General features: G+C 43.9%; 1 protein-coding gene across 1 annotated transcript in view; it reads left to right on the forward strand.

Moving 5' to 3' along the window:
- Positions 1-19318, forward strand: part of MEI1 (meiotic double-stranded break formation protein 1) — a 72587-nt gene that overhangs the window by 14369 nt on the left and 38900 nt on the right. Inside the window, exons 8-17 of the mRNA XM_002929276.3 lie at positions 3570-3684; positions 4914-5030; positions 6181-6280; positions 6403-6537; positions 10590-10704; positions 11573-11664; positions 12485-12626; positions 14531-14642; positions 16584-16644; positions 17660-17757. Of these exons, the coding sequence (XP_002929322.1) occupies positions 3570-3684; positions 4914-5030; positions 6181-6280; positions 6403-6537; positions 10590-10704; positions 11573-11664; positions 12485-12626; positions 14531-14642; positions 16584-16644; positions 17660-17757 (1087 nt within the window). The remainder of the gene's footprint in view (positions 1-3569; positions 3685-4913; positions 5031-6180; positions 6281-6402; positions 6538-10589; positions 10705-11572; positions 11665-12484; positions 12627-14530; positions 14643-16583; positions 16645-17659; positions 17758-19318) is intronic.

The raw sequence follows: 19318 nt of genomic DNA on the forward strand, positions 1-19318 counted from the left end.
TAGCTGCATTGTCCACAATAGCCAAATCATGGAAGGAGCCGAGATGCCCTTCAACAGATGACTGGATTAAGAAGCTGTGGTCCATATATACAATGGAATATTACTCAGCTATCAGAAAGAACGAATTCTCAACATTTGCTGCAACATGGACGGCACTGGAGGAGATAATGCTAAGTGAAATAAGTCAAGCAGAGAAAGACAATTATCATATGATTTCTCTCATCTATGGAACATAAGAACTAGGAGGATCGGTAGGGGAAGAAAGGGATAAAGAAAAGGGGGGTAATCAGAAGGGGGAATGAAACATGAGAGACTATGGACTATGAGAAACAAACTGAAGACTTCAGAGGGGAGGGGGTGGGGGAATGGGATAGACTGGCGGTGGGTAGTAAGGAGGGCACGTATTGCATGGTGCACTGGGTGTTATACGCAACTAATGAAGCATCAAACTTTACATCGGAATCCGGGGATGTACTGTATGGTGATTAACATAATATAATAAAAAAATCATTTAAAAAAAAAAGAACCAATAAATGAATTCCTTAAAATAAAAAAAAAACATTTCAGGGGCGCCTGGGTGGCACAGCGGTTGGGCATCTGCCTTCGGCTCAGGGCGTGATCCCGGCGTTACGGGATTGAACCCCACATCGGGCTCCTCCGCTATGAGCCTGCTTCTTCCTCTCCCACTCCCCCTGCTTGTGTTCCCTCTCTCGCTGGCTGTCTCTATCACTGTCGAATAAATAAATAAAATCTTTAAAAAAAAAAAGAAAAGAAAAACATTTCAGGCAGAGAGAATAGCAAATAAACGCCAGAGGAAGGGGGAGGCTTGATGTGTTTCAGAAGCAGACGGAGGCCAATGGCATGGATGGTGGGTGGAATGTGAAGTGGCCAGAGATGAGTCTAGAGATTAAGCAGGGAAAATTGTGCAAGTCCTGATGGGTCATGGTAAATAATTAGGACTTTTTTTTTTTAAAGATTTTATTTATTTATTTATTTATTTAAATGGTATGTTAATCACCATACAGTACATCATTAGTTTTTTATGTAGTGTTCCATGATTCATTGTTTGCTTATAACACCCAGTGCTCCATGCAATACGTGCCCTCCTTAAGACCCTTCACTGGGCTAGCCCATCCCCCCTACCCCTCCCCCCTAAAACCCTCAGTTTGTTTCCCGGAGTCCATAGTCTTTCATGGTTCTTCTCCCTCTCTGTTTCCCCCCCCTCCATTTTTCCTTTCCTTCTCCTAATGATCTCCTTGCTATTCCTTATGTTCCACAAATAAGTGAAACCATATGATAATTGTCTTTCTCTGCTTGATGTATTTTACTTAGCATAATCTCCTCTGGTTCCATCCATGTTGATGCAAATGTTGGGTAATCATTCTTTCTGATGGCTGAGTAATATTCCATTGTATACATGGACCACATCTTCTCTATCCATTCGTCTGTTATTTATTTGACAGAGAAAGAGAGAGGGGGAGCACAAGCAGAGGGAGCGGGAGAGGGAGAAGCAGGCTCCTAGCTGAGCAGGGAGTCGGACGTGGGACTCGATCCCAGGACCTGGGATCATGATCTGAGCTGAAGGCAGATGCTTAACCGACTGAGCCAGCCAGGTGCCCCAATTAGGACTTCTAAAAATTTTCATAATTAATTTTGTTTATTGGTGGAAAACTAGGATTGAAGTGTTTCTTTCTCAACACAATAAAGAATATGCACTTTAAACCAAGAATCATTGTTTTGCTAAAGAGTTGAATATCATTTTTCTAAGATATATTTTTTTCACATTTTAGCAGCTCTGAAATTGGGAGACATTTTACCATCAATAGTGTGTCATAGTTTAATTATAGCTCTCTTCTTTTAGTGGCGTATAAAATAATGGTTTGCCTTACATCAATAACATCTTGAAATACATGTCATTTCCCATGTAAAAGAGAACAAGATAAAGATTAAGGACTATCTAGAAACTCATTTACATACTAATAGAAAGGCTGGTCAATCATTGTCCATTTTTAAGTCTGACATGACTGAGATAGGTTTAAACTTGCAGTCCTCAGATGCATCTCTACTGGATATAAGTGTGACTTGGTCCTTTTCCTCTGAAGCTCTAAAACCAGACACAATATCTTTTGTCTCATGATATATGTTCTACTTGCCATTTGCCCACAGGAGGCCAGTCTCTCCTACCCTTAAAATCTGCAGTTGCAGTTAACCCTTTCCTTGACTTCTTTTTTTTTTAATATAGAAGTTTTCTTTTTCTTTAAGATTTTATTTATTTATTAGAGAGTGAGCGACCGGGAGGGAGAGGGAGAGAGAATCTGAAGCTGACTCTACATTGAACACAGAGCCCAGTATGGGGCTCCATCCCATGACCCAGGATCATGACCTAAGCCAAAACCAGGTTGAACACTTAACTGACTGAGCCACCCAGTTGCCCTCCTTTTCTTGATTTCTGAAAGTGTTAAGGGACTCCTAATAGGTATGGTATCCAGTAGGAGTTTGGATGTTATTTAGAGTACAATGGAAATTCATTGAAATGTTTGGAGTAGAGGAATAACCTGATCTAAAACTTTGGTGAAGGAGGCATCTCTGCTATAGGAAGACTCCTAGATTTAGATGTGGCTGACCTGGGTTTCTGTCTTAGCTTTGCCACTTAGTAGCTGTGTGGCCTGGAGTAAGTGACTTAACCTCCTTGAGCTTTAATTCCTTCCTCTGTTTGTTGAGAGTCTCCAAGGCCACCCCCAGGTTCAAGGATTTGCTAGGAGGACTCACAGGACTCAGTAGACAGTCATACTCATGGCTATTATTTATTACAGTGAATGGATACAAAGCAAAATCAGCAAAAGGAAAAGGCATATGGGGTAAAGTTCCTGGGAAAATTAGGCACAAGATTTTGAAGTCCTCTCCCAGTGAAGTCAGACAAGGATGCACTTTATTCCTCTAGCAATGAATTGGGGCAACGTGTGTGAGATGGTGCCTGGCACGGAGGCTCATTAGGGTCTCAGTGCCCAAAATTTTTATTGGGGGCTGACTGGTCATGTTGGCACCCTCTGCCCAGCACATACCAAAATTCCAGACTCCCAGAAGGATGGCAGGTATTCAGCATAGACTACATTGTACAAATAGTTTAGTCACAGAGAGTCACTCTTATTGTTTCTGGGAGTGGTAGACCCCCTCCTGAAATCCAACTTTCCAAACCCAGTCAATGACCAACTTTACAGACGGGCCTTTCTAAGGATAACAGCCTCATGCCTGCATTGTTAGTTCTTTTTAGCAAACTCTGTAAAATGAGACTCACAGTAAAACCTTCCCTTGTTATCTTTCAGGCTTGTTGCAAGCATCAAAACCAGTGAAAGTACTTTTGTCGATGAAGGCCCAAACCCTTCTTGGTGACAGTTTTAGTGTTCTTTGATGCCACTGTGTTCTTCTGTTTCCCACCTGCTGCTGTTCTTCATAGAAACCCCTTTCCATAAACCATAACTGCTCTCCCTGAGCACCACCCTGTGCCTGACGCTGGATAGGCCCTCTGTCAGTGGTGTGACTGTGGCACTTTTTGTTGCTTATTTCTCCAGCTTCTCCTCTCTAGAGACGAGACTCTGCAGGTGGCCAGTGCCCACTGTATAACTGCGGTGCTGGTCAACTCTCCGGTGAAGCATGCCCCAGCCTTCATCCATGCCGACATCCCAGGTAGGGAGCTCCTTCTAATTTTTTTTTTAAGATTTTATTTATTTGACAGAGAGTGACACAGCAAGAGAGGGAACACAAGCAGGAGGAGTGGGAGAAGGAGAAGCAGGCTTCCCGCTGAGCAGGGAGCCCGATGCGGGGCTCGATCCCAGGACCCCGGGATCATGACCTGAACTGAAGGCAGACACTTAACGACTGAGCCACCTAAGCGCCCCAGCTCCTTCTAATCTTTTCCTCTGAGGACCCCAGAGTTCTGACTGGAGACCCTGGAGACACAGCAGCAGCATCTGTCCTGTTGGGGTTTTTTGATAATGCGTACTGGTGAGATGGGTTGATGACAGGCTCAGTTGTACAGGATAGACTATGGGAAGTAGGCCTCATGAAGTGTATCCTTTTGCTACAGATATCTTAGATGACCTTGAGCAATCTGTTACTGATCTTTGTCGTTTATTTGACCATGTAGGAGTAATACCTAGGGTGGGGTGATGGAAAGACCTGTGAACCAGGAAGGCAAAGGGAACTAATGTTTCTCAAGGGCTTGTTATGACTAGGAAATATGCCCTGAGGTGCGTTGGAAGTGTTGCCACATTTAGGTCCTCAAATTGGCTGTTTTTTTGGGTTTTTTAAAAGATTTTATTTATTTATCTGACAGAGAGACAGCGAGAGAGGGTACACAAGCAGGGGCAGAGGGAGAGGGATAAGCAGGCTTCTCGCTGAGCAGGAAGCCTGATGCGGGGCTCGATCCCAGGACCCTGGGATCATGACCTGAGCCGAAGGCAGACGCTTAACGACTGAGCCACCCAGGCACCCCTCAAATTGGCTGTTTTATGGATAAGGAAACTGAGGATCAAAAAAAGGAAATAACTGGTGTAAATTTACAAGGCTGGTCACTGGCAGAGAATGGTATGCAGTCAAACCCCTCTGGCTCTAAAAACTTCTCTTGGCATCATGCTGTTACCTATCCTGGGAATTAAGAGACCTGAGCTCCAATCCCACCTCTACCACTAACAATAGCTCTTTCTGGGTCTCAGTTTCCTCACCTGTTAAAAAGATGAGGTTAGACCATAAGACTGAGGTTTATTTGTGAATTCATGATCATGTCTCATGGAGACAGTGTATGAACTGATGAAATAATAGGTGTGAGGTGCTGAATAAATCCAAGGGCCTAGCTTTAGTGATGGGATTGTGATCACATGACTGTCATTTATTGTTTTCTCCCCTCTCCTGGCCAGAGTTCCTCTTTGAGCACCTTTCCTCTTCCAGCGAAGTGCTTGTCTGGTCCAGCTACAATTGCTTGATACTCCTGGCAGAAGAGCCACTCTTCTTTTCCAAGTGCCACACGGTGTACGGTTGGTAGTGGGAGTCCTACACTAGCTCTGGGTAGGGTGATGGCCAGCACTTTTTTTTTTTAAGTAGGCTATATGCCCAGCATGGAGCCCAATGCGTGACTTGAACTCATGGACCCTGAGATCACGACCTGACCTGAGATCAAGAGTCAGATGCTTAACTGACTGAGACACCCACACAACCCTAGGGTGGTCAGTACTCTGAAGCTGGGTAGCAGTAGGAATGATGGGGGCTAGCCTACACCTTGGGGGAGAGTGCTAGGTCTGGTCATTTCCATCAGCCCCAACTCATTACCAGATTCCATATGCAAGCAGTGATATTCAGACAGTTCCCTTCACTGATTAGCAGAATTCTATTATGTTTGGCAAGAGAAAGGTAGTCCTATTAGCTCCTGAATGAGTTTCTCCTGTACCTTAAGAACAACTTTACTCAGCCTTGGGTTCAGTCTTTTCCTGTCCTCCAGATATGTGTCCGTCTAGTTAGTCCCTACATTTAGCTGATTCTTTCTTTCATGGTTTCTTGAAACTGTCCCTTCCTCTTCCTTCCTGGTGATACTTTTTTTGTCTGGGACTTTTTTATCGTGTCTGGATTCTTAGACAGGACACATTCAGTCATTCATTTTATATTCTATGTTCCTATTCTGTGCCAGGCACCAGGCTGGGACCTAGAGATTTAGTGATAGCTATAATGTGGTCCTTGTCCTCTGGAAGGGGAGAGAGAGACAAACGAGCCAATTAGGGCTCTGCCAGAGGGAAGTATAGGAGGTGTGGGAGCTCAGTGGAGGCCCATAGCTCTGTCTGAGTGGATCAGGGAAGGCTTCCGGGAGAAGTGGAGGTCTGACCTGATTCTTTGAGAAGGAGGAGTGTGTCTAGTGGAAAAGGCACAACTCAGTCAGTAGGCATTTACTAAAAACCTCGAGTACCAGGGCCTGTGCTAGGGCTTGTGCTGAGTTTCAGGGAGACAGAGATGAATCAGATAAGGACCTGCCTTCAAAGATCTCACAGCCTCAGCCCATCAGTTCAATCTTGTCAGGGCCCCTCTGTGAGGGGCCATCAGCAAATATGTGCTGTCCAGAGCCTCTCACTGGTGGGCAAGCAGTGAAGAAACTACCACGCACTGATCTCTGGCATCTGCCATGTCATTTTGAGATAGGGATCGAGTCAGTGGTGAGGAGCCTACAGGGAAGCCTGAGGATGAACAACACAGAGGTACATAAGCAAGGCCTGCTGCTTTTTGCTGAGATCCTGACTCGGTGAGCAAAACGATGGGGTGTCAGGCCTGTAGGGACCAGACTGGAGAAGGAAAGAAGTGTTTATTCCTGGTGGTGTCAGTGATAGGCATTCACTTATTTGTTGCTCATTTACCATTTCTTAGGCAGCCAGAGGAGATCAAGCTGTTCACAAGCTCAGCCATGTGTAGAGATGCTGGCCGTGCTCTCCAAGAAGCAGTGAGCAGCCCTGTGCTGGAGGTGGCTGCTGAGGCAGTGAAGGCTATTTCTGCCTTTCTGAGGTGAGAGACCCAGGCAGGCTGAACTTTCCACCTCTGTATGCCCAGTGGGCCAGGTCAAGCCAGGGCAGCTTCCAGGCGGTATTTGTCCTTTAGATCAGGGAAGTTTTCTTGAATTTTTTTCTTTCCAATACCCTGTTCACTCTGTTCTGTCTTTCTGGAACTGCCATTCAAATGTTGGACCTGGACTGGTCCTCTAATTTTCTTTGTTTTCTGACAGTTTTCATCTTTTTGTCATTATGCACTAGTTTCTGGGAAATTTTCTTGACTTTATCTTTCAACCCTTCTACTGTGTGTCTTATTTTTGCTTTCATATTTTTAATTCGGCATAGTTCTTTCCAATTCTCTGCATGTTTTTTTAAAAAAAAAATTTAAAGTAAGCTTTACACCCAATGTGGGGCTGGAACTCATGACCCTGACATCAAGAGTCCTATGTTCCACTGACTGAGCCAGCTAGGTGCCCCATCTGCATGTTTTTATTATTTTATTTTCTTAAAGATTTTATTTTTATTTATTTGAAAGAGAGAGAGCAAGCGAGAGAGCATGAGCAGTGGGGAGGAACAGAGGGAGAGGGAGAAGCAGACTCCCTGCTGAGCAGGGAGCCTGATGCGATGCAATGCAGGGCTCTATTCCGGGACCCAGAGATAATGACATGAGCAGAAGGCAGACGCTTAACCAACTGAGCCACCCAGGCACCCCCCAATCTGCATGTTTTTAAATAGCATTTTATTCTATTTATTTCATGGATGTAATCTTTTAAAAAATCTCAGTCTTTTGTTTTAGCTCAGACTATTCCTCTATTTCCTTTCTACAAATTGTTCTTTCTGCCTGAAATGCTCTTCCCTAAAATCTTTGCACGACTGGCTTCTTCCCATCATTCAGGTCACATTTAGAGCATCTTTCCCTAAATGACCCATTAGGCTGTTATAGCACCAACCAAACACTTGATAGTTCTTGTTTATTCATTTGTTTTGTGTCTCTCCTCACTGTAATATAATCTCCAAGTGATCAGGGACCATGTCAGTTTGCTCACTACTATACACCTCACGTATGAATGAAGGATGTCAAAATGGATGGTAAGACTAAGAGATCCTAGGATCAGGATGGGAAATTATTCCTTAGCAAGATGCTTGATATCTTGGAAAAAAGTAATGGAAGAAACATTTATTTACATAATCACTTTTATTTCTATGTTTTCACTTCTAAAAATCTAACAAAGTAATATATTCAAATAATAAAAAATAAAATATACAGGTTTATGATGAAAAAGAACAGTTCTCTGTCTCCATTTCCTAAAGGAAACTAATTGTAACTCATTTTGGTTTTGGTTCTGGTGATTATCTCCTTACATCTAAACAATATGTTGTCACTTTATCAATTTAGGACATTATTCATTGAGTCACCAGTAAGAAAGACCAAGATTTAGATCATATAATTTTGTCTTCTCTATATTTCTCTGGAATTTTTGGTACTTAATATTTTATGTCTTCAAATCTTTAAATAGTATACTTAAAACTTGTATTTCTTGTTCCCTCAACTTCAAGCAGTATCTCTTGACTTCCTTCTTGGTTAGCTGAGTCTATTAGCATCTGACTTTTCCTTTCTCCTCCCCACCTTCTACTTCTCAGTGTCAGTCAGCTGTACCTTTAATTTTACATGGTAAAGGTTGTTAATATTTATAGTCTCTTCTGTAACCATATTTAAGTCTTCGTGATTCGTGATTCGACTCTAGGTTCATTCTAAAAATGGAAACAAAAAATAACATTTACATTACAATGACTTCAGTCTATCTCTCTTCCCCCTCTGTCTTTTCCTGGATTTGAATCTCTAAATCTGGGGCATGAATCCCAGTGAGGGGGAGATGAGTAAACCAACAGGGTAACAAAGTACAGAGGAAGAGCAGTGTCAATTAGAGGTGCCCATGTAGAACTGGAAGTCTCCCAGGAGGCCAGTGCTACGGGGGACTGGTAGCACCTTTTAGGGAGGAGGTGGGAGATGTTTGAGCTGTGCTAAGAGGGTTGAGAGAGATTGAGGTTTGTGGAAGGACCATGTGGGTGGGAAAGTTTAGGGGTTACTTAGGGTACAGTAGCCAGTCTGGCCAGCAGATTGTGTGAAGGCAAGCAATACATGAAGAAACTGGGAAAGCAGGTTGGGTCAGAATTGTGGAGAGTGCTAAGCAGGGGGCTGATTATTAATCCTTAGATGATTTTACTTTCCATGTTAATTTCCCAGAATGTTTACTGAGATAGTCCCTCTGAGGTGGAGTGGTTCAGTGGGTCTCTGGGAAGCACAATTGGAAGGAGGAATGAGGAATGAGAACTGCTGAAGAGAATTTAAAGATGGTGGACCCAGAGCTTGACAGTGTAGGATAGAAATTTAGAGCTTCTAGAAATGAAGAAGGAAAGGGGAAATCAAGACTTAACTATATAGAGTAAACTGAGTGCCTGTTAGAAGGCCCAAGAGATTACTCTCAGTGTTCAAAGAAAGGTCCAGGGATGAGGGTTGACATAGATTTCTCCTTAGTTAGTGCACTGGGTTGAATAGCATCCCTCTAAAATTCATGCCCACCCATAACCTGTGAATGTGACCTTATTTGGTAATAAGGCCTTTGTAGATATAGTTGAATTCATGAGGTCATACTGTGCAGGCTCATAAATCCAAAGACTGGTGTCCTTATAAGGAGAGGGGGATTTGGACATACAGTAACACAGACACAGGGAAGATGGCCATGTGAAGACGAGGCAGAAAGTGGAATGATACAGCTGTGAGGCAAAGAATGACAAGGATTGCTGGCAACCACCAGTAATGAAGAGGCAAGGCAGGATTTCCCTAGAACCTTTAGAGGGAGCCAACACCTTGATTTCAGACTTCTAGCCCCCAGAACTATGAGAGAATAAATTTCAGTTTTGAGCCATGCAGTTTGTGGTAATTTGTTGTAATATCCTGTCAAGTAGCCATTCATTCATTTAACATCTTTTTATATTTATCATCAGTTTATAATGCATCTAGCTCTGTTTAGGTAAAATGAAAAGACTGAGCTGGCCAGAGACCAGTTGGAGCTTGCAGTGAGACTAGTCTGTGACTCTTGCCTCCCTGAATCTATGGAATATGAAAGTTCAAATGGACCCAAAGTGTTACTTTCCACATTTACCCCACACTCACAATGATTGAATCTCCAAAACTAGTTTCTAGTCTTTGCTTATTATTTCTAAGAATGGGGAGCTTACTCCCCCTACATTTTCCCCTTTACTTCTATAGAGTTTGACTCTTAGGAAGTTCTTATCTGTTCTGAAATAAAGTCTGAGTCCTGATAACATTTCCCTATTGATCATGGTTTTCCTTACCAAGGTAACAGAGAGCAAATTTGATCTCTCTTCACCAGGAGAGCTTATTACTACTGGAGGACAGTGGCCATATACATGTGTTGATGCACCTTCAGTTCTAGATAGTACTTCTTTCACCAGGAGGTCCTTCTCTGTGAGAAAACCCTCTGTCTCCTTGATAACAGCAATAATAGTCCCAGATGTCATTTAAAAGGGCTTACTATCTATTAAGCATCATGCTAAGTGCTTGGCATACGTTATCTAATTTGATCCTTAAAATAATTTTATGAAGAGGGGCGCCTGGGTGGCACAGCGGTTGAGCGTCTGCCTTCAGCTCAGGGCGTGATCCTGGCATTACGGGATCGAGCCCCACATCAGGCTCTTCCGCTATGAGCCTGCTTCTTCCTCTCCCACTCCCCCTGCTTGTGTTCTCTCTCTCCCTGGCTGTCTCTACCTCTGTCGAATAAATAAAAAAAAATCTTTAAAAAAAATAATTTTATGAAGAAAGTACTATTACCTCTCATTTAATAGATGAGGAAACAGGGTTAGGGAGGATGTGGAATGTGCACAAAGTCATGCAGGTAGACAAGTATTGGAGCAAGGATTTTTATCAGATCAGATCCCAGACCCATGTTCTGAACCATCACACTGTCCCCCATTGCCTAAGAACCTGAGGGTATCTTGGAATACCCTTACCTTACCCTAAGCCTGCCTTTGTCTCTCTGGCTGCAGGAAGGACCATCAGAGTATTCCACCTGTGCAGTACAGGGAACTGCGGGCCTTGCTTGAAGCCATGCTGAGCCGCTGTGCAGATTTTTCCCAGACCCCACTGAACAGGAGGCCCCTGGTCAGTACACTGCATGCAGCCTGTTTCTTCTGGAGATCATGCTATAATGTGTTTTAAGAAGATAATTGCCTTACCTTTGTATGCCTCTTTATAGCTTTTTCTCATGCACACAGATCTATAATGAGATGTTATTTTTCTCCCCTAATGACAGAGCTGTGACACTTAATAATTGCTGTCCTCATCTTTGCAGATTTTAAAACTGAAGGGTTAAATACTTTTTCTCTAAGGTCCAAAACTAGCAAGTATCTGAGCTTGGATAGTAAATCCCAGGGTGTTTTTTCTCATACCTACTATACTATACATTTTGTTTTTTATATCATCCAAGCAGTTATGATAAACATGCTCACAAAATTATTTAAGGTTGGGTTCATTAGAATCTTAGAAAGAATCTTACCAATGTGCAGTGTGTTGAAACTGATGGCTTTTAATTGTCCATCACTTAAAATATCAGAAAGGATATGGGTAATATGAATGCTGGTTATGTCTTTCAAAATTAACTTTGGAAACTAAGCTTATCACACTGGATGGGGTGGGATTTTCATGCGTTTTGAGCAACTAATATGGGCATTAGAACCAGTTAGGCTAATGTCTACCAGCCTGTGACAGCTTTCTGCATATGATAGAACAAGAGCCAGTCCTGTGGTTCACAGGGAGACAGATAGTTAATGTTCCCCCTTCTGCCATTTTTTAAAAGAGCTATTAGATGACTAGATTTTTGAGGATATAATCAAGATCCCCTGGAAAGTGTTGGTGTATGGGAACGGCAGACTCCAGTGAGAAAGGAAGAGATCTGTGGTCCTCCAAGCACAGATTGGGACACAGAGTAGGTACTTGACTAATAGATGCCCCTCTCTCCTTCTCACTTCAGGGCCATGCCTCCAACAGAGATTCAGAGAAGGCCATTCTTCGAAGGGGAAAGTTCCTCCTGAGTACTCTGGAGGGATTTAGAAATGCCTGCAGGTGAGGGACCTTCTGTGGTCTGAGGCAGTATTATGGAGGGTGGAGGTGGAAAAGAATCAGTCTGAGGGTGAAGTTCTAGAAGCAATACTTGATTTCTGATGCTTTGCTGCATACTGAGGGCACTTTGGCTGGGGCAGAGGCTGGGGATGTGTGTGTGTGGAGGAGTGTGTAGAGAAGGTTTGAGGAGGAGGAGCTAGAGTGGGAGGTTTCTAAAGATTCCCTCCTGGTGAAGTTTTCATTACTGTACAATGAGGTTCTGTCTTATTCAGCCTTGTTCCTCTTTCTGAAGCCCTATAGGTGTTTGCTGAATGCTTATTGGACTAATTTAATTCCCAGTAACAAATGTTTTTTGAATCTACTCTGTGTCAGGCCTGTGGCTACACAGTGGGAGTAGAAAGTTAAGGTCAGTTTGACTCCTGCCCACAAGGAGCTCACAGTCTCTTGGGGAAGAGGCAGTTTTGTGTATATATGTGGAATTCATTAGGTTGTCACAAATCTGGGGAAAGCATTCCTGGTAGAGAGAGCAGCATCCATAAAGGCAAAGAGATGTGAAACAGCAAGTAGCATGGTATGTTCAGGGAAGTACGTGGAGTCGGGTCAAAGAGTCATGTCATAATAATACACGGGAGAGGGAGTGGGGAGCATGCAGCTGGAGGGGTCGCCAAGGACCAGGTCCTCCGTCACTGAGGCTCTTGAATTTTCTCCAGATCTGCTGATGGGGATACTTTCTCAGAACCCTGAGCTCAGGCGTCCCTCTGGGAGGGTGCTTCTAACCTTTATGTTGTATAGGTAGTGATATACTCACGCGTTGATTTCTTAGGTTGGCTGTGGAATTCCAGAGTGAGCCTTCAGCCCAGGAGAATCCATTCACAGCTCCCAGTGCCGAGAAGGAAGACACTTTGGAGGCCTTCTCAGAATTTCTTCTCAGTGCCTGTGACTCCCTTTGTATCCCCATGGTGATGGTGGGTTCCCCTGAGCCACAGATAGCATGAAGTTTGGGTAGGAGAAGAATGTGAGACTGAGCCAGGCCAAGAGACACAAGGCTTCGAGTACTCAACTGGACCTTCTGAGGGTCTCTGTGGTATTGTTGTTCAGACACTTTTCCTTTGGTTTTAAAAAGAAAGTGTAGGGGAGCCTGGCTGGCTCAGTCGGTGAAGTGTGTGACTCTTGGCCTTGGGGTTGTGGGTTCGAGCCCCCCGTTGGGTGTAGAAATTACTTAAAAATTTTTTTTAAATCTTAAAAAAAACACCCCAAACCCTAAAAAACCCCAAAGTATGGTGTTTCATTGTACACTAACAGATGCCTCTCAAGAAAAAGTAGAAAGCAATAATAATAAAATAATAAATAGGTAGTGTTTATGGAGTGATAAATGCTTCATATTCATTACCTAATTTGATCATCCCAGTGACTGTGTGAGATGGGTGCTATAATTATCCCAATTTAAAGATAAGGTTGTCATGTTCCAATAGCTGTAAAGAAAGTGCATGACAGTGCTGAGATTTGAACCCATGTGTCCTTATGATTAGTAAAGAACTGTGGTGAATGTCTGTGATTCAGTTTTCACTAAGGAACACACACGTATTTTGTAAAATGAGATTTGGCCACTCCGAAGACAGACCTGGTCCAAAAGAGCTCCGTTTTGAGCTGACTTGAGATGGGGGTGGCAGGAAGAGCTGGGTTCAGGGTGGCTGACTGCTTGGCTGACTTTGGGTGAGTCCTGTCCTCTTTGAGATTTGGACATCGTGAGAGCCCACAGAGTGCCTTTTAGTCGGGACACCTCCAAACACCTACTGGGAACAGTAGATGGGAGGAGGGAGGCATCCTCTGGTTCTGGAGGCAGAGACCTCTTAGAAGAAGCCTCTGAGGCAGCATGCTGGGCATTCAGGTGGGTAACTGTCAGGAGCCATGGGCTGCACGCATGCTCTGATTGGCACTCACTAGCAGTAACACTTGGGCAGTTCACGTTGGTTTCCTCATCTGCTCTACCCTCTTCCTAGACTTACAAAGTGTTAGAATCAGATCTAGAACTAGTTGATAGAATTATATTATTCTTGCTTTCTACTTTTCCGTATTTTATACATTTTCTTGAATGAGCGTATATTACCTTTCTAAATAAAAACTTTTTTTTTAAAATTTAAAAACCAAAGGAGAGGTATCTATAAGAACCATGTCTCCGAGACCCCAGCTTTTACAGGTAGGGAAGTGAGACACTGAGAGGGGAGCAGGTAACTGACCCCTGGGCACACAGTGACTTTGTGAGAGCTTGATCTGGAACCCAGGTTTGCCTACTCTTAATCCAGAGCTCTGTCTGCTACATCAGGCCACCTCATGACTGGAGTGTTCAGAGGTCAAATGAAAAATAAATGTGAAGATAGTTTTTAAACTATATCATTTTTACTGATGGCTATAGTCATAGAAACTTGAGTGTCAGGGAGGGGTGCCTGGCTGGCTGTCAGTAGAGCACAGGACTCTTGATCTTAGGGTCATGAGTTCAAGCCCTATGTTGGGTGTGGAGCCTACTTAAAAAAAAAAAGAAAGAAACTTGAGTGTCACTCTGCGTTATAGTTTAGAAAGTACTTTTTACACATCGGATCTCATTTGTTTCCAGGAGCTAGGTCTTGTTATTCCTGTTTTATTCTTTTTGGTACAGAGACCCAGAGAGGTAATGTGTCTTACACAACTTATTAAGTGGTGGATATAAGCCTTGAATGCAGGCTTGTGACTTCAGGTTCCCGAGCTATTCTTGTGCTTTTCAAGTGAAAGGGGTTAGTCTGTTGTTGCAAGATTTGATGCCAGTTTTGCTGATGCTTTCTTCTTCAGAAGCTCAGTCCTGGTGGGCTCTGTTCTCCCTCCTGGTTCTTTGCAGAGGCACTCAGAGCAGGCCACCCACCCAAACTTGATGGAAGTTTTCCTCTCGATTCTACACAGCCTCTTTGTCATCGTTCCCCACATGAAGGAGAAGTTCTCCAAGAAGCTCGGTAGGCAGCAGGCAAGTGTGGAATTTGGGAGGGAGGCAGATGCTCAGAGTATCCAAAGAGAGCATAACCCGTGGGCAGGAGATATATGTAATCACTCAGAGTCAATATCCGTATTCTGCCTAGTGTTGAGTGGAAGGAAATACCGTCCAACAACCAAAGATACTTAAAGTAAGTTCTCAAATTTATTGATACTTCTCTAAGAATGTCAAGGAGGTTCCAGTTCAGAGCCCAAAACACACGTCTTTCCACATTGCTCTCCATACTTGATATTCCTTCAGACCTCACAAGATGTTTAGCATCTCTGACTCCTGAGTGCTGAGTGTCAGAAGTACCCTCAGTCATTGTGACACTTGAAAAACGTCCCCACATACTTCCATATGCCTTCCGGGGGCAGAGGGGGTGGCACTCCATGTGAAAGCTGCTGTCTAACTGTACACTGAGCTGCCTTCCTAAAATCGAACCCTAGTGGCTCTTGACTCCCTCAGCCTTTTCCAGGCCTTCTTGCATCTATTTATTCTCTCACTAGTCATTTTTTTCCTCTCAAGTGTAAACCTTCCTTTCTCACTTTTCCAGTTGTCACCCTGTAAATACTTCTATCTGCAGAATAAGCCCAGGAGTCAGAGTCAGAATCTCCTTTATTTTCTTTAGAAAGTATTAGTGATGGTGAGAATGGAAAGGGGAAAACAGCCAAAAACAGAAAGGGAGGAGAGAGAAAGGTAGTAATAATTGATAATCAATGACAACTAACATTTATTACACTCTGACCATTGTCAGATACTATTTGTTTGTTTGTTTATTTATTTGAGAGAGAGAGAGTGCATGTGTGTGAGCGAGAGAGCCCAAGCCAGGAGGAGAGGCAGAGGGAAAAGCAGACTTCCCGCTGGGCAGGGAGCCAGATGTGGAGCTCGATCCCAGGACCCTGAGATCGTGACCTGAGCCAAAGGCAGACGCTTTACCAACTGAGCCACCCGGGCATCCCTGTATACTGTTTTTTTTTTTTTTTTTAAGATTTATTTATTTATTTTAGAGCATGCATGAGCAAGAGGAAGGGTAGAGGGAGAAGGAGACAAGCAGACTCCCCACTAAGGAGGGAATCTGCAGGTCTTGATCCCAGGACCCTGAGATAATGACCTGAGCTGAAATCAAGAGTCAGATGCTCAACCAACTGAGCCACCCAGGCACCCCTGTCAGATACTGTTTTAAGTGGTTAAATGTATTAATTCATTTAGTTCTCAGAAAAATCCTAGGAAGCATGTACTATGATTGTCTTCATTCTATGGAGGAGCGTACTGAAACTCAGAGAGGTTGAATAACTTGCCCAGGATTGCACTGGAAGTGGTATACCCAGGATTCAAACTCAGGGAATCTGGCTCTGGAGTCTGCTTTCTGAATCTCTGTAATACTTGCCTCTTATCATTATCATTTAAAGCCTTGCCTTTTATTCCTGCCCCATAGCATATAGTGGAAGGTCTACCACAGAGGAGTAGCCAGGGCTTGGTCATACAGGGCTTTGTTGGCCATGTGAGGAATTTGAACTTTATCCTAGGAGCTTCAAGTCTTAAAGAAGAGGAGTGATAGGCTCAGATTTCTGTTTTAGAAAGATCCTTTTTGGTTTCGTGTGAACCATGAATTAGAAGGATGCAAGACAGGAGAAAATAGTTCAGCCTCTTGCATTAACTCAGGCTGGTGATAGGAACTAAGGCAGTGTTGGGGGGTGTGCCACAGTTGGATGTGGGGCAGGAGGGAGAGGGGACAGCTCAGGTACTGCCTTGGGTTGTGGCTGCTGTCTAGGTGGATGGTGGTGATTTTTATCGAGAGGGGGCTCACTAGAAGAGGATTTGGTTTGGGAAGGCAGTAGAGGATGTGATCAGTATGGGCCAGGATGAGCATGTAATAAGTCTGGTTGAAATTGCTCTGTGCTTTCCTCCCACTCCTCCCAAGCTTCCTCATCTTTCATACGGCTAACCCTGGAACTGAAGGCCAGATTCTGCGGCAGCCTGAGGTATGTATGGTCTCAGGCAAAATTAGTGGCTGAGGGGCCAGTGTCCTTGACTAGACAAGTGGAAATTTCTGACTGGTATGGTTTAGTCATAGGACCATGAGGGGATTGACACAGTGTCAGAATTGCTCAGCAGCTGGTGGTATGAACTGGGCGTGCTTCTGTAGCTTTTATTTAATCTGATTCTGCTGAAACATTCATTCCATGTGATACTTGGATGGGCACCTGTTATGTCAAAACTGGACAGGCTCTTGGTGATCATTTGTCTAACCCCTCATTTTCAAATGGGGAAATGGAAGCCCTGAGAGGGTAATGAAAGACGTGTCCACAGAGAGAGAGTCATGTTCTAGTTGCTGTCAGCCCAGCATTTCCAGAGGAGAAAATCTCTTGTTCAAAGTAGAGACTTGAGTCTCTGTCTTGTTATGTTTCTAGAGTAGCCTTCTCTTCCTTCCCATTTCTGATTTGCCACCTGTCTCTGCACTTACTTGGCAGATCCCATTTGTTACTGCTACAGCCTGCACAGTGACCACAATATAGTATCTGGGTCTCCTTGCATATATCTGAGTAGAACACCCAACCTTCAGGAGGGGATACAAATACAGGGATCCATCTGGATTCCAAAGTCACAATTTTGGATGTTTCTAGTTCTCCTTGACTACCTGTCTTGGGTTCAATAGCTTCCTTTTTTCCCCTTCGTACTCCCAAGCCTTTTCCTGGCCTAGGAGCACTTGTTTTTGTTTGTATGTTTTGTTAGGTTGGAGTTCGGTAGCCCTCCTTGATTTGTTTTTCCAGTTTTAAATTTTAGTGAGTGCGTATGTGCCTAAGTTATAGCTGTGGCAGCAGGTTCCTTGTTAATTATTCACAGCTACCTCCAGAACTTTTCTTCCAGGGCCATGGTTAGAATTCACTGGGCTCTGGCACAAGACAGTGGTGTCCCAGTATATGGCAGGGATAATGCTGTCCCAGCCAAAGTCACAATGTCCTCTCTCTTGTTCTCTCTTCCTCTCTCCTCTCTTAGTCACTCAGCCCTAAATCAGGTGTGTTCCAGTTTCCTCTACTACATGACCCTCAACCTCCTCTCAGCTCCAGAGAAGACAGGACCACCTTCCCAAGAAGGTAAGATGCTGCACCTTGACCACTCATCAAGTCCGTGGTGATCTTTTTATAGTCTGGATGCCTTTGTTGATTGGCTGGGTAGTGAGTTAATATTACAATAATTATGACCTCTTTGGTAGAAGCTGCCCAGAGGAACCATGGAATCATGGAATGGTGGGACTAGGGGCTAACACCTAGGGAGATGAGATAATAGAATCAGAAAACAATAGAATCCAAGGTTCCTGGACCCTTAGACTCTAAGGGTGAGAAAGACTGCAAAGCTTATTAAGCCCAGTTCCTCACGCTGGCCATCTCCTCTGTAATGTCCCTTACACTAGGCGTTTTGCTCTCTGCTTGTTACCTCCAGAGACTTCTGCTCAAAGTACTTGGAATGGCCCGTTCCATTTCTTTGTTTCTTCATTTAAGAAAATTTCTTGAGCATCAACTGTGTGCCAGCCTCCAGGTGCTGGTGATAGAGTTCCAAAGTCCTGTCCTCAGGGAATGAGAGAGGTAGACAATAAACACATAGATACAATGTCAGAAATGAATAGTTGCTATGAAAACAATAAAACTGGGAAAAGGGATAGAGGATGTTGGAGGGAGAAGATGCATGTTGGATAGGGGGTCAGGGAAGTCCTCTGTGAGTAGGTGGTGTGTTAGCAGAGGTCTGAGTAAGATAAAGGAGGTACATGTAGAGTGTAGGCAGGGAGAACAGCAGATGGAGGGCTGAGAGCTGAAGTTTTTCCCTCTGTTGAATAGTCATTGAGCTTCGGCTACATGCCAGGGAGGCCTCAGTGCTGCTGTGGATATGCTGATAATTACGACATGTTCTCTGCCCCATGGAGTTCCTCTATCCTAGACCTCTTTTTGGTATAACATAAAACAATTTAATCATTGTTTTATTCATTCATTCAGCAAATATATTACCTTCTTTGTGGTGCTGGGCATGTTTCCTCTTTTTTACATTTATGAAGATGGGTCATGTCCCCCCACTTCCTAAACCTCACTTTTCTTTTTTCTCTAACACTGTGCTGAGGGAGACAGAAGCCCAGGTGAACATTTTCATTCCTTCCAATGTGGCTTGGCTCCTGGTTCTCTCACTATAGCAGCCACTCCTCTTTGCCTGGTGTCCTGCTCTCTGATTGTTGAGGTGCGGTCTGGCCTGCAGAGAGACTAGCACAACTCCTTCTGCCATGGTTGGTGCCTAAGATCATGGTGGCAGCAGCTGCACAGACCTCTTGTGCTCACTGTGCTAGCCCCGCTGCTGCTGACAGCACCCTCTTTTTTGGAAATAGGAGGAGCCCCACATACCTGCCTCTTTAGACCCTGAGGCCTTGTCAAATCTCAGAGCACCAGGAAGAACAGCAGACTTTACTTACATGCAGGCTGCTTCTTTCTTTTATATATCAGGAGAAAGGGCGGGTGGATGTGTGAAACTCAAGGATATTAGTTTCATTTTTATGATAACAATCATAGTGTACTTTGGTGGAAAAATCACTAAACTTAGAATTAGGAGATGTGATCTGGCTCTGCTATCAAATTGCTGTGCGCATTCTCCATCCTCACCCTCAGTACTTGGCCC

The sequence above is a fragment of the Ailuropoda melanoleuca genome, chromosome 15 (assembly GCF_002007445.2).
Source record: "Ailuropoda melanoleuca isolate Jingjing chromosome 15, ASM200744v2, whole genome shotgun sequence".
NCBI lineage: Eukaryota > Metazoa > Chordata > Mammalia > Carnivora > Ursidae > Ailuropoda > Ailuropoda melanoleuca.